Here is a 15,658-nt window from a genome sequence, read left to right as displayed (position 1 = left end):
CCACTATGGAGAACAGTGTGGAGATTCCTTAAAAAACTGGAAATAGAACTGCCTTATGATCCAGCAATCCCACTGCTGGGCATACACACTGAGAAAACCAGAAGGGAAAGAGACATGAGTACCCCAATGTTCATCGCAGCACTGTTTATAATAGCCAGGACATGGAAGCAACCTAGATGTCCATCAGCAGATGAATGGATAAGAAAGCTGTGGTACATATACACAATGGAGTATTATTCAGCCATTAAAAAGAATACATTTGAATCAGTTCTAATGAGGTGGATGAAACTGGAGCCCATTACACAGAGTGAAGTAAGCCAGAAAGAAAAACACCAATACAGTATACTAACACATATATATGGAATTTAGAAAGATGGTAACAATAACCCTGTGTACGAGACAGCAAAAGAGACACTGATGTATAGAACAGTCTTATGGACTCTGTGGGAGAGGGAGAGGGTGGGAAGATTTGGGAGAATGGCATTGAAACATGTAAAATATCATGTATGAAATGAGTTGCCAGTCCAGGTTCGATGCACGATACTGGATGCTTGGGGCTGGTGCACTGGGACGACCCAGAGGGATGGAATGGGGAGGGAGGAGGGAGGAGGGTTCAGGATGGGGAACACATGTATACCTGTGGCGGATTCATTTTGATATTTTGGCAAATCTAATACAGTTATGTAAAGTTTAAAAATAAAATTAAAAAAAAAAAAAAGAAAGAAAGAATAAATGAAACAAGCTACTTACAGCATTAAGCTCCCCACTCTTGGGGCCCCATGGTGTATTTGGCTCCAGTAAAACATCACAGTCTAGACCCTTTTCATCACAGAGACCACTAGAATCACTTTAAAGAAAAAGACATTTTAGGAAGAAGTGTCTAATTTTTAAGCTCTTTCTTTTTTTTGCCTGCATCGTACCCAGTAATGAAAACACAGAGTCCTAACCATTGGACAACCAGGGAATGCCCCAATTTCTTAAGAATTTAAATGCAAACAATACTGCTTTAACTGCAAATGTTCTATAAACTGTTCTTCAGAAATATAGTTTTTAAGTACAAGGTGTGCCATTCAACATTTACATTTCTTAATGCATCTCGTGATTCCCCCAGCAGAAGTCACCCCATATGGCGGGACCACCACTTACACTCAAGCATCATACCTGCCAGGTGGTAAAATAGGCTACAATAGTGGATACTACTTTGAGAACAACTTTTGTTAGAGGGTCCTCCTACCCCCAACCTGATAGTCCACTGCAACTGCAGAATGATGGAAGTGACTGCATTAATTACTAAATCTAAGAAGTTCAAATCTATGCAAAGATAACTTGTTGCAACCATCAATTTTTTTCTAGTTCAATCAGTCAAGCTAAGATGGTCTCAAGTAACTTAGGAACATTTTTTAAAACCCTCAAAAACTGGATTGTGGGCTTCATCTTTTCAGTCACCAGGAACTCCTATTATTAGTTTCTCTTCCCCTTGGACTTCCAATATTTTGAGTTTTTTTTCCCCCCTATCAAATAAACACATGCTTGCTCTTATTGTAAGCTAACACAATTTCAATTAGGCTTTCTGAAATAACACAAACTACTTAAGGACTACCCATTACTGATTTGGGAAAGCACTAGGGGTAGAAGATTCTAGGATGGGAACCACTGAATGAATAAAGCTACAGTACAGGGTTTCCCTCACCTCACCTGATTGTGTCTCTAGCAAAAGGCACAAGGATGACATCTTTGTGTTTGTGCAGATCATCCAGTATTTTGGCAGTTGGACAGGACAGCAAATCTTCACCTTCACCTTGATCACGAAGAGTAACCATATGGTCCTTTACTTTACAACCCTGTTGTGTAAAAGACTAAATCTGAGAGGCTGGTTCATTATAGAAACATTCCTTTAAAGATGATGGTTTCTGTTCCTTTTTGCTCTGTCACACCATCCCATGAATGAGTTAAAACTTTTTCTTAAGAAAAAATATTACTTATACAGAAAAAAGCATGAAACATAAATGCATACCTTAACTAATATCCATTTAACACAATCCACACTAAAAAACAGAATACTGCCAATACTCCAGGATTCCCACAGGGCCATTCCCAACCAAAATCACCTCCTATTTCTCAAAGGATAACCTCTATCTCAAGTTTTTTGGTACTTCCTTCCTTACTTTTATCCTTTTACCACTTAAGGATACATCTCTAAACACTACAGTTTAGTTTTGTCTCATTTGTTTTAATGCTATGTTTTTGTGATTCAACCATGTTACTGCATGTAACTATGAATATATGCACAGTATTTCTCTATATGAATAATTATCATTTGCTTATCTATTCCATAGTTGGTGGGTAGCTTGTTTCCAGCTTGGAACTATCCTTAGTAGTAGTATTATGAACATTCTTCAACATGTTTCCTGATACACAAGTGCTCATGTGCACCAAATTAAATAACTAACAGCAGTGTATGAAAGTGCTCATTACTCTACGTTCTTGGTAACACTTGGTAATTGTAGTTATTCTGGTGAGCATGTAGTGGTATTTGACTGTGGTTTTAATCTGCATTTCCCCAATTAAAAATGAGATTGAGATCCTTTCAATGTTTAGTGGACAATGAGGAACTTCCTTGTGTGAAGTTCTTATTGTCTTTTTCTATTAATTTGTACAAGTTTTAAAAAATCTTAATATGAGCCTTTTACAGCTACATGATGCTAATATCTGGTCCCACCTGTGAGCTTGTCTCCTCAGTTTGTTATTTAATGTAGCTAATGTACTTGAATTTAAAATTTCTTCCTTTGTGGCATTATCTTTTAATAGCTTTATCAGCTTTGCCTCATATATAGGCTTTTTAAAAATATTTATTTATTTACTTAAGGCTGCACTGGGTCTTCATGGCTGTGAGTGGGCTTCCTCTAGCCGCAGCAAGCAGGAACTACTCTCTAGCTGCGGTGCGTGGGCTTCTGATTAAGGTGGCTTCTCTAGTTGCAGAACATGGACTCTAGGGCACAGGTTCAGTAGTTGTGGCACATGGGCTTAGCTGCCCGGTGGCATGTGGCATATTCCCAGACCAGGGATCAACCAGGGATTGAACCTGTGTCACTGGCTTTGGCAGGTGGATTCTCAACCACTGGACTACCAGGTAAGTTCCACATACAGACTTTTAGGGGATTGGTTTGGACCATTTTTTCCCCATTTTGATGTCCCAATGTCCCAGTGCCTCTTCCTGGGAAGTCTATCCTGTGCCCACTGCTCTGTAATGTCACCTCTCTCACAGTCAAGTATCCAGGTAGCTTCGAGTACAGAATTCCCCAGTATCTCTGGGGAAACGGCTCTAGGAGTCCCATATGTACAAAAATCCATGGATTTAACCAATTGCATATTATATATATAGTACAGTATGTATTTATTTTTAAAAATCCAGGTTTAAGTGGACCCACGTAGTTCAAATCAGTGTTGTCCAAAGTTCAAGTGTATTTCATTCTCTTGTATTGGTCCATCTGTTTAATCTTCATCAATGTCACCCTGTCATAATCACCAAGACTTACAATAAATTTTGATATTGGGTTGGCCAAAAAGTTCTTTCAGATCCCTAAGCTGTTATGGAAAAACCTGCTAAGTCATTTTGGCCAACCCCGTACTTCTACCTATGCGTTCTTTGAGAGTCTCTTACCTGTTCTTGGCCTTTTGTATTTCCATAAATATTTTAGAATCAGCTTAGCAACATTCCTGATTAAAAAAACCTGTTAGGATGTTTATTGAGATCACATGGATCATAGGTCAGATTGGGGAACATTTATTTATTTATTTTGGCTGTGCTGGGTTTTCATAGCAGTGTGTGGAAACACCCCATATGGGGGTTTCTCCAGTTGTGGAGCACAGGTTTTAGAGTGTGAGAGTTCTCTAGCTGAGACACACAGGCTCAGATGACCTGTGGCATAATGGATCTTAGTTCCTTGACCAGGGATCAAACCTCTGTCACTTGCATTGAAAGGCGGATTCTTAACCACCAGATGTCCAGCAAAGTTCCACATCAGTGGATTTTGAGAGAGCAGAATAGGAAAAGTTCCTTGATTTTGATTCCCATTGCAACTAGCCTTTAAGAAAGACTACCCACAAACTCAATGTGGAAACAGATCTGAGAATCTAGCTGTTTTCTCTTAATTCAGACATTGAAGAGAGTTATAAAAAATGTCAAACAGTGTTATTTTCACTTATTTTTTTGCTTTGGAAAATATAGTTATTTTTCATAAAAATATGCTAACATGTAATGAGCTTATTATTCTTTTTCAATTAATTAAAATTAACTTTTTCTGTTTTAATTTCCAATGGTAAATAGTGATAGATATAACCCACAGAAACAAAGCTCTCTAGGAATCTCAGCTTTTAAGATTTTTTTAGAGATCTTGAGAGCAAAAGTTTGAGAACCAATGTTCTAAATGATGGGAAAAATAATTACTAAGTAATCTTTTGGGGGCACTGACGTGTATAGGAAATCACACCGGTGGTTTAATAAAGTCTTTCTGTACATTAGAAGTGCAATAAATAGTAAATAAATCTTTAATGATAGTATACAAGTCTTCTGAGGAAATTCATAATTTAATACATTTTTGTGATCAAATAAATAGAAAAAGTTTCTGATGGTTCTTAAAATTACAGAATTGCTAAGTCAAAATTTTCAACCCGTCAGAGCCCAATATGCCAGACTATAGAGATATATGTGTGAAATAAAAATCAAAATATGTAGAAAGGAACGGAGAAGGCGATGGCACCCTACTCCAGTATTCTTGCCTGGAAAATCCCATGGATGGAGGAGCCTGGAAGGCTGCAGTCCATCGGGTCTCAGAGTCGGACACGACTGAGCGACTTCACTTTCACTTTTCACTTTCATGCATTGGAGAAGGAAATGGCAGCACACTCCAGTGTTCTTGCCTGGAGAATCCCAGGGATGGGGGAGCCTGGTGGGCTGCCATCTATGGGATTGCACAGAGTCAGACACGACTGAAGTGACTTAGCAGCAACAGCAGCAGAAAGGAAAAAAACACTGTTTGATCCAGCATGTTTATGAATACAGTAAAGGTTAAAAAAAAAAAAAAAAAAAGGCAAAACTAGTCAATCTGTAGTCTTGGACCTTAAATCAGTGGCTATAAATATAACCTTCATAAAAGCAATCTTTATTCTAACCAAGAAAACTACCAAAATGTTTAATTAAATTGCTAATAATCCAGGCCTTGGGTCTTCACTGGAGTGAGTCATATTATAGCTTCCTGAGGAAATTATTCACCAGCTCCTTCCTCCCTTTGCCATTTCTCTTTGAGAACCTTTAATCTTAAGGAAAGATTGTGAGTACTTATTTTAATAATTGTGTACATAGTCCTTTATTTAGGGGGATTGTCTTAGAAAATGATAAAAGCCACAGTTTTCTTTTCCTTAAATATAACTCATAAGAGATGACTGTTCAGTTCAGTTCAGTCACTCAGTCGCGTCCGACTCTTTGTGACTCCATGGACTGTAGCGTGCCAGGCATCCCTGTCCATCACCAACTCCCGGAGCTTGCTCAACTCATGTACATCGAGTTGGTGATGCCATCCAACCATCTCATCCTCTGTCATCCCCTTCTTCTCCTGCCTTCAATCTTTCCCAGCATCAGGGTCTTTTCCAATGAGTCAGTTCTTCACATCAAGTGGCCAAAGTACTGGAGGTTGTGCTTCAGCATCAGTCCTTTCAGTGAACATTCAGTCAGGACTGATTTCCTTCAGAATTGACTGGCTGGATCTCCTTGTAGTCCAAGGGAGTCTTCTTCAACACAATTCAAAAGCATCAATTCTTTGGCACTCAGCTTTCTTTATAGTCCAAATCTCACATCCATACATGCACTGGAAAAACTATAGCCTTGACTAGACAGACCTTTGTTGGCAAAGTAATGTCTTTGCTTTTTAATATGCTGTGTAGGTTGGTCATAGCTTTCCTTCCAAGGAGCATGTGTCTTTTCATTTAAATTCATCAGCAGTGATTTTGGAGCCCCCCAAAATAAATTCTGTCACTGTTTCCACTGTTTATCCATTTGTCATGAAGTGATGGGACTGGATGCCATGATCTTAGTTTTCTGAATGTTGAGTTTTAAGCCAGCTTTTTCACTCTCCTCTTTCACTTTCATCAAGAGGCTCTTTAGTTCTTCCCTTTCTGCCATAAGGGTGGTGTCATCTGCATATGTGAGGTATTGATATTTCTCCCAGAAATATTGATTCCAGCCTGTGCTTCATCCAGTCTGGCATTTCGCATGATGTACTCTGCATATAAATTAAATAAGCAGGGTGACCATATATAGCCTTGATGTACTCCTTTCCCAATTTGGCACTAGTCTGTTGTTCCAAGTCCGCTTCTAACTGTTGCTTCTTGACCTGCATACAGATTTCTCAGGAGGCAGGTCAGATGGTCTGGTATTCCCATCTCTTTAAGAATTTTCCAGAGTTTGTTATGATCCACACAGTCAAAGGCTTTAGCATAATCAATAAAGTAGAAGTAGATGTTTTTCTGGAACTCTCTTGCTTTTTTGATGATCCAACAGATGTTGGCAATTTGATCTCTGGTTCCTCTGCCTTTTCTAAATCCAGCTTGAACATCTGGGAGTTCACGGTTCATGTACTGTTGAAGCCTGGCTTGGAGAATTTTTAGCAGTACTTTGCTAGTGTGTGAGATGAGTGCAATTGTGTGGTAGTTTGAACATTCTTTGGCATTGCCTTTCTTTGGGTTTGGCATGAAAACGGACCTTTTCCAGTCCTGTGGCCACTGCTGAGTTTTCCAAATTTGTTGGCATATTGAGTGCAGCCCTTTCATAGCACCATCCTTTAGGATTTGAAATAGCTCAGCCGGAATTCCATTACCTCCACTAGCTTTGTTCATAGTGAAGCTTCCTAAGGCCCACTTGACTTCGCATTCTAGGACGTCTGGCTCTGGATGAGTGATCACACCACCACCGTGGTTATCTGGGTCATGAAGATGTTTTTAATAGTTCTTCTGTGTATTCTTGTCACCTCTTCTTAATATCTTCTGCTTTTCTTAGTTTCCCACAGTCAGTCTCTCCCATCAGAAAGCTTCCACAAGCCTCTTATCTTTATCTGTCAGATAGCAGACAGAATGAAAACCACAATCACAGAAAACTAATCAAACTGCATGGATCACAGCCTTGCTTAACTCAATGAAACTATGAGCTGTGCCATGTAGGGCCACCCAAGACAGACGGGTCATGGTGGAGAGTTCTGACAAAACATGGTCCACTGGAAAAGGGAATGGCAAATCACTTCAGTATTCTTGCCTCGAGAACCCCATGAACAGTATGAAAAGGCAAAAAGCCATGACACTGAAGATGTACTCCCCAGGTTGGCCGGTGCCCAATATGCTACTGGAAAAAAGTGGAAAAATAACTCCAGAAAGAATGAAGAGAAGGAGCCAAAGCGAAAACAACACCCAGGTGTGTATGTGACTGGTGATGGAAGTAAAGCCCAAAGAACAATATTACATGGGGAGATGACTGAGGTTTATGAAAATGATAGCGTAAGCCAGTATCACCCTCCCCCAGGCCCATTTTATGTTCACCTATACCTGTTGGTTTCAATGATCACTCATTTACAAGAAGACTTACAAATCATTATCTCTAGCCTAACCCCTACACAGTCTACACGGCAGTTAATATTATACAGAATGATCACCTAGGTACACTGTTAAGTGAAAAAGGCAAATTACAGAATAAGATGAACAGTCTGATTCTATTTCCAATGTGAAAAACAACATTTAGTTTGTGTCTAAAATGTATAAAACAAGGTCTTAAGGGAAGTTGTGAACAGTTTAAGAAGAGAAGTAGAATGAGGGAGTGGTATGAAATGAGATTTCTACTTCTTACTACACTTCCCTGTGTAGTTAAATCTTTTCTACATGAATGTATATTTACATTTTAAAAACAATAAAAGAGGAAAATATTTAAATACAAAGTGTTAATAAGTACTGCAATTACAAAACGGCAACCTTCAAAATCTACCTTTGTAAGCTGAGTGGGGTCAAATCGAAGAACCTTTTGGTTACAGCAGGGATAAATTCCAGTGCCAACAGTACTCAGCGAACTTCCTGCAGTAGGATAAATCACTGTCTCTGAGTGATACTGACAGTGTGAAAACTCTATGCACAGAAAAGTCTGAATAAAAGAAATACACAAAATCAAGTATTATTCCCACCGTGAAATTATACATCTCAAAAATACTCAAGACCACATACTCTATGTTCCATCACATAAAATATACAGAAAAGGCACATCTCTAGAGCTAGAACGCAGATTTGTGGATGCCTTGGGTTAAAAGTAAGACTAGGTTGGGGAGTGGATGCAAATGGATGCAAAGGATCTTTTGGGGGTGATGGAAATGTACTAAAGTTGGATGGTGGTGATGGTTGCACAATTCCAAATTTATTTAAGATCAGTAAATTGTACACTTAAAATGAATGAATTTTATGGCATGTAATAATACCTCAACAAAGCTATTAAAAAGCAAAATCAAAAATGCTATTTGAATTTCAGAGGAGTTAAATTGATCTTGATGTATATCTAATTTTATAATTAGCCAATCACAAAAGAGGTTCTCCAATGGAAAAAATTAAATAAAATTTTGCCTCCCTTATTCTTGGACATATTTTTTAAGGTAAATGCTTAACATCACTCTATCTATGACAAACATGGAGTAACTAAATCTCTCGTGAAAAACTTACTGACGTTTAATTATAAGACTAATAGTTATGTCCAGATACATTTGTAAGTTGGTAAAATAAAGAAAATAAAATGAACAATTTTAAGCACTGATCTTGAACACAAAAGATAGTCTGTAATTCAGAATTCTTAGCAGTTAGTTCCAATTATGATTTTCAAATAATAGCTTTCAATTAAAATTTTTTGAGACTGGTAAAAGCTATAAGGTGCATACTCATACAAAGTATTTTGCATACAAACTATTTTATGAGTTTATAAACTCTCTGTAATAAATATTAAATATTATGAATCAATATTCAATTTGCTTTGAAGAAGGGGAAAAAAATCCTTCAAATTTTCTGCATTCTGACATGCTAAACATCAGGTTTTAGGAGCCTGATATCTTTGATTATAAGTGACACTCCATTGTGGGGAGGACAACTATATACCTATTAAGTAGGAAAAAAAAAAACACCCAAACCAACCTGACAATATCAAGTGTTAGAAAAGATATGGGGCAACTGGAACTCCTATACATAGCTGCTGCTGCTGCTGCTGCTAAGTTGCTTCAGTCATGTCTGACTCTGAGTGACCCCATAGACGGCAGCCCACCAGGCTCCCCCATCCCTGGGATTCTCCAGGCAAGAACACTGGAGTGGGTTGCCATTTCCTTCTCCAACGCATGACAGTGAAAAGTGAAAGTGAAGTCACTCAGTCCTGTCCGACTCTTAGCGACCCCATGGACTGCAGCCCATCAGGCCCCTCCATCCATGGGATTTTCCAGGCAACAGTACTGGAGTGGGGTGCTATTGCTTTCTCTGCCTATACATAGCTGGAAAGGATAAAAAGTGGTTCAGGGACTTTGGGAAACTGTTAGGCATGGTATAAATGTTAAGTTTACATTTACCATACAACCCAACAATCCTATTTTCTAGGTAAATACTCAAGAGAAACATATTCACATGAAAGCCTGTATGGGAATGTTTATAGATGCTTTCTTCATAATGGCCCCAAACCAGAACCACCTGCAGTCCTCCATTGGTAAGTGGATAAACAAACTGTAGTATATTCCTCTGATGAGCTACTACCTAAGGCTAAAAAGGAACAAATGGGCAGATACAACAATGTGAATAAATTTCAAATCCATTTTGCTACATAAAATAAACTAGACTCAAAAAGCTAAATACTGTATGATTCTATTTATATGACATTCTGGAAAAGTCAAAATTACAGAGACAGTAAACAGATCAGTGGCCATCAGAGGCTGAGATGGGACAAGAACTGACTAAAACCAGCCACAAGGGAATTTTTAAGGATGACAGAAGTAGTCTATGCTTTGATTGTGGTGTTAGCTATACAACTGTATGAGTTTGTCAAACCTCACAAAAAGGATATATTTTACTGTATGTAAATTATACTTCAATAAATCAAGCTTTTAAAAACTGGGAGGACATAGGGAGTCACTGGGAAGAAACTTACAGTTTGAAAAAAATGTCACTCTGATGGTTGTAATAAGCTGCTCTCTGTGCTGCCTTATTTCTATTGAAAATGAGTACCCAAGTGAGGGGGCGGGGAGACCTACGGGATTCATAAAATATTTTATGCAGAACACTCTGAATTTATACATAAGACTAATTAGGAATGACTGTGACCAATAAAGATCTAATTATTTTATAAAAGGATTTATTATAAATACCTTCAAATTGCAAGTTTTCTTGTGCTTTTAAGCCTTCATTTAGAAGAAGTGGACAAAACATTTTTGGTAACACGATTATTAATAACAAGAAGGGCACATCTCAGTAGTACCCTATCTGCAAAGGTGTTTCTGAATTTCTAAAGAAATTTATGGGCTAACAGAGAAACAGTTTGGCTGGAAATAAATGAAAGGCAACAAGAATCCTGTATCTTTTTTCTATTGAAAAAAATGAATTAGATCATATAAAAACCTGTTGGCTTTATAAAAATTCATCAAGTCATTGATTGTTTCAGCAATGGAAATAAAAAAGAGGAAGATCACAGTAAGAGAAATGAGGTCAGATGCAAGCAATGTTTAATAGCACCATTGCTTCTGCCACTAGTTTCTTAAAAAGATGTCAGATATTGTACAAACACATCTAACTAATTAAATAGCATATGTCAAAAGAGCCTGCTCTCAGTGGTTACACAACAGGATATTAAAAAAAAAAAAATCACCTGATAACATCTTGAACAAGTTAGCCAGTTGACTGTTCCCCACAAGCGCCAATATACATCTCTCCAAGATTTTAATTCTTCAAAAAGACTATTCAAATACTCATGAACATCCCAAGTCTTATCTCTAGGGAAAAGAGCCTCAGTTGTTATATTATTTCACAAGTAAGCAATATAAACAATTTGTTTTAAACAAATATTTTTAAATTTGTGGCTTATTTTCAAGAATACTCCCCAAATGATGGCATTGGAAGGGACTACACTGAATGCTAGATAAAATTTCATTTGGGAATTTTATTCTGTTTTTTTCCTGTGGACAACAGAAAAAAGTGTCACAGACTGAATGCCAAATTATTTTACTACTCAAGATAAAGGATTATAAATTAAACATAATTTAAGGACTTCCCCAGTGGTCCAGTGGTTAAGAATCTATCTGCCAATGCAGGTAACACGGTTTGATCCATCATCCAGGAAGATCCCACATGCCACAGAGCAACTAAGCCCATGCACCATGATTACTGAGCCCATGGTCTAGGCCTGCAAGCTGCAGCTACTAAGCCTGTGTGCCATAATAATTGAAGCCTGCCTGTCCAAGAACCCACACACTGCTACTACTGAGCCCACGTGCTACAATTACTGAAGCCCGTGTGCCTCGAGCCTGTGCTCTGCAACAAGAGAAGCCACTGCAGTGAGAAGCCGACACACCACAGCCAAGAGTACCCCTGCCCTCCACAACTAGAAAAAGCCTGTGCAAAGCAACAAAGACCCAGCACAGCCCAAAGAAAAAAGGGGTATGGAGTTTCTTTTAATAATAAATACAGTTTAAGCAGGCTAACAGTTTGGACTTAAGCATATGACACTAAATGGAACATATTTAATTGTACATATCATAATTTATTGGTAATTTTAAACACTCCATTAATGTATTAGTTCTGTACATTATTTTCAAAATTATTTTCTAGTAATGGAGTAATAAAGTAATATACAATCAGGTCTCAGTAATATACATTTTTAAGTTCAATGATATAAATTTAAATAAACAGACAAGACTTAAAACTCCATTTGCTATGGTTACATGTAACAAGTTCCTATGCTTCTCTAAGTCCCTAATCTTTTTGAATTTTTGTTATTTTTGTCTTTAGTTCAAGATACAACAAAACACCATTATGTTATTACAAACTACATCTGTTTTAAGTTATTTAAAGACATTAAAAAAATGTCATTAACAGCTAACTTGCAGGAAAAATACTTTTAATAAAACAACAAAACAGATGTCAAATTTAGTATGTTTTTTTATACAGCAATATTAAGTTATTGCTGTCAAAATGGAAGTAATTTTCAAAAGGTGATTCAAGTCTCAAGATAAAAAGGTATAAAATCCCAAGTGCTTATATCCCCTTTATTATATGAAGAGAAAAATGAAACATTTTAATGTTGACTGTGCTATTAATACTAGAGTCAAATGTCATATTTTTCTCTAGATTTGTTTTAATGTTTACAATATGAAATTAACATTTGTACAGTTTTTTCTTTAATAAAAGTACTGCACATTTTTAATATAGGAAGAAAAGCAAAAAGCAAATGAAAATCATCCATAATACTATCATTCAAAGGTAACACCACAGTTAATATTTAATGAACGTGTTTCTGTTTTTTTTTTTTTTTTAATAGTTTATTTATTTATTTGGCTGTGCTGGGTCTTCCTTGCTGCATAGACTTTTTCTCTAGTTGTGGCGAGCAGGGGGGTTACTCTCCAGTTGTGGTGCATGGGCTTCTCACTGTGGTGGGCCCTCTTCTTGCAGAGCACAGACTTTGGGCTTCAGTAGTTGTGGCCCATAGGTTTAGTTGTTCCACGGCCAGTGGGACCTTCCCAGACCAGGTATCGAATCTGTGTCTCCTGCATGGCAGGCAGATTCTTTACCACTGAGCCACCAGGGAAGACCCTTGAGTTTTGTTTTATAACCTGTTTTTTTTTCTTATTTAATTTACTATCAATTCTCTATGCAACTATACATTCTTCTGGGCTTCCCTGGTGACTCAGATGATAAAGAATCTGCCTGTCATACAGGAGACCTGGGTTCGATCTCAGGGTCGGGAAGATCCCCTGGAGAAGGAAATGGCTACCCACTCCAGTATTCTTGCCTGGAGAATTCCATGGACAGAGAAGCCTGGTGGGCTATAGTCCATGGGGTTGCAAAGAGTTGGACACGACTGAGCAACTGACACACACTACATATTCTTTTACATTCTCAAAGACCGAACATTCAGAAGCAATTAAATGTGTTTTATACAAATACAAAATATGTTTTGTGTTTTATACAAATACACATATTTTAGTTCATTTAATCATTTGAGTGTTGTTTTTTATTGATATACAGCAACCAATGTCCTTACTAAGTGCTTTCATAAATCAACATTACTTCTCTGAATAAATTACTAGCAGTAGGATACTGTCAGAGAACACACATATATATTTTAAAGTTTTTGTTTTCCTGAGACATTATTCCTATTTATAACCCTTTCCACCTACTCTCCAACTCAGGATGAGAACTAGTTTTGAACTTAAGGAGAATGAAAAAGAACTATGCATTAATATAATACTGAAGAAGTATGAAGACTAAATACAAAAAATCCAATTTTAAAGACAATTTGCCTCACTCTAAAATTTATCTGAAAATAAATCTGGTTCTCTTGTCAAATTCAATATAACGCTTGAAATCTATCAGTGAAAAATCATTTTAATGGCACTGATCAGAACATCTTTCAAGATAAAATATACTTTTACAACTTTGTTTTGAAAGTACCATCTTTCTAAATCAAAGTTGGATCACATGAAGAAAAAATGTTGTCCCATTCCTTTTAGAAGTAGTTTTGCTTTATAAATACACCATTAATTCACATTTAAGAAGCTGTATTTTATTTTCACTATACCTTATATGAATGTATATAATATTTCCATGCTGATCCACATTGATTTTTCCAGGAATACAAGGAATTCTTCTTTCTGTTTCTTTTGTTAAAAGTTTCTTACACAAACAGCATCTACAATAACACAAAGATACAATTAAAAAAAAACCTTGATTAAAAAATGGCTAGAGGAAATGAACAGACATTTTTCCACAGAGGAAATATAGATGGCCGACACAGACATGAAAAGATGTTCAACATCTAATCCTCAAGGAAATGCAAATGAAGACCACAATGAGATATCACCTCACACCTGTCAGAATGGACATCATTGAAAAGAACACAAATAACAAATGCTGGTGAGGATACGGAGAAAGGGAACACCTGTACACTGTTAGTGAGAATGTAAATGGGTGCAGCCACTGCGGAAAACAGCATGAGGGCTCGCAAAAAACCAAAAACAGAACCACCATATGATCCAGCAATTTCACTCCTGGGTAGACATTAAAAAAAAAAAACCTGATTTGAAAAGATACATACACCCCAATGTTAATAGATGCATTATTTACAACAGCCAAGATATGTAACAACCCAAGTGTCCATTATCAGAGGAATGGATAAAGAAGATGTGGTGAGTATACACACACACACACACACACACACACACACACAATGGAACACTACTTGACCATAAAACCGAAATTTTGTCATCGGCAGCAACATACATGGAGGGCATTACGCTAAATGAAATAAGTCAGACAAAGAAAGACAAGTGCTGTATGTCATTACTTACATGTGGAATCTAAAAAATACAACAAACTAGTGAATATAACAAAAAAGAAGCGGACTAATAGAGAACAAACTAGTGGTCATAGGTGGGGAAAGCGCAGGGAAGGGCAAATAGGAGGAGGGGAGTGGGAAATACCAACTACTGGGTTTAAGATAAGCTCAAGGATGTATTATGCAATGTAAGAAATATAGCCAATATTTTGTAATAACTGTAAATGGAAAGTAACCTTTAAGATTGTATAAAAAAAAAAAGGAAAGACAATACAAAAAACATTCAAGAAGAAAATTTCAAATGTACTAAAATCAAAGAATTTAGCTGCAATACATAGCATACTAAAGAAAAATATACCTGTATAATGTTGCTGCATTATTCCGAGAATCTGGATTCAAGTACTCAGGATCAAACAGTCTCTCAATCTTCTTACAAAAAAGTTTACTAGTAACAACAAATGACCAACAAATTAATTTTCTCTATCCACGATACCAAAATTACTTGATAGTGATGAAAATAAACACTGACCTATTTGCACACATAGAAAATAAGACTAATAAGTCCTTAGAGAGTCCTTCCGTGGGAATTTATAATACATTTTTTGCTGCTCTAAGTAAACCTACTAATGAGAATTGCTTGATCAAGAATCAATTTTCACAAGAAAAATGAGGCATGTGGATGTCTACCTCTCTTTCAGTTCTTTGTTAAGGAAAATTTCAGATTGAGGATTTGGGAAGTTTAACAATCCTGGGTCTACCAATAATTTCATACATGACCTTTGGCAACTTAAAATCTCTGAAACTTATTTTCTCCATCTAGAAAATGGGGCTACTAATTTCAAATGCATAAGATTTTAAGAGGGTTAAATGAGATAGTGTTTTTAAAGAGTGTCAGACATAGTATTAAACATTCAATAAATGTTAATACTTTACTATTATGCATAATATAATAATCTGGACCTCCCAAGAGATGCTACTGGTAAAGAATTTGCCTGCCAATGCAAGAGATGTAAGAGATGCAGGCTTGATCCCTGGGTTGGGAAGATCCTCTGGAGGAGGGTA

The 15,658-nt window shown here is 37.0% G+C and overlaps 1 protein-coding gene across 5 annotated transcripts in view; it reads right to left on the bottom strand.

Moving 5' to 3' along the window:
* The window catches only part of SANBR (SANT and BTB domain regulator of CSR), a 61,403-nt gene that overhangs the window by 19,893 nt on the left and 25,852 nt on the right, over positions 1-15,658 (bottom strand). For 4 of the 5 annotated variants that reach the window (XR_008700369.1, XM_055540214.1, XM_055540215.1 and 1 more), the window contains 6 exons: positions 14,955-15,041; positions 13,841-13,951; positions 10,913-11,036; positions 8,024-8,176; positions 1,696-1,841; positions 751-847 (listed from right to left, as the gene is read on the bottom strand). Coding sequence is in view for 4 of the 5 variants with exons in the window: in XM_055540214.1 (XP_055396189.1) it covers positions 751-847; positions 1,696-1,841; positions 8,024-8,176; positions 10,913-11,036; positions 13,841-13,951; positions 14,955-15,041 (718 nt within the window). In the remaining variant the exon portion in view is untranslated. The remainder of the gene's footprint in view (positions 1-750; positions 848-1,695; positions 1,842-8,023; positions 8,177-10,912; positions 11,037-13,840; positions 13,952-14,954; positions 15,042-15,658) is intronic. The other variant, XM_055540216.1, reaches the window with a different exon arrangement.

The sequence above is a fragment of the Bubalus kerabau genome, chromosome 11 (assembly GCF_029407905.1).
Source record: "Bubalus kerabau isolate K-KA32 ecotype Philippines breed swamp buffalo chromosome 11, PCC_UOA_SB_1v2, whole genome shotgun sequence".
NCBI classification, from domain to species: Eukaryota; Metazoa; Chordata; class Mammalia; order Artiodactyla; family Bovidae; genus Bubalus; species Bubalus kerabau.
The sequence above is the reverse complement of the archived record's forward strand: the minus strand, read 5'-3'. Positions and strand labels throughout refer to the sequence as shown.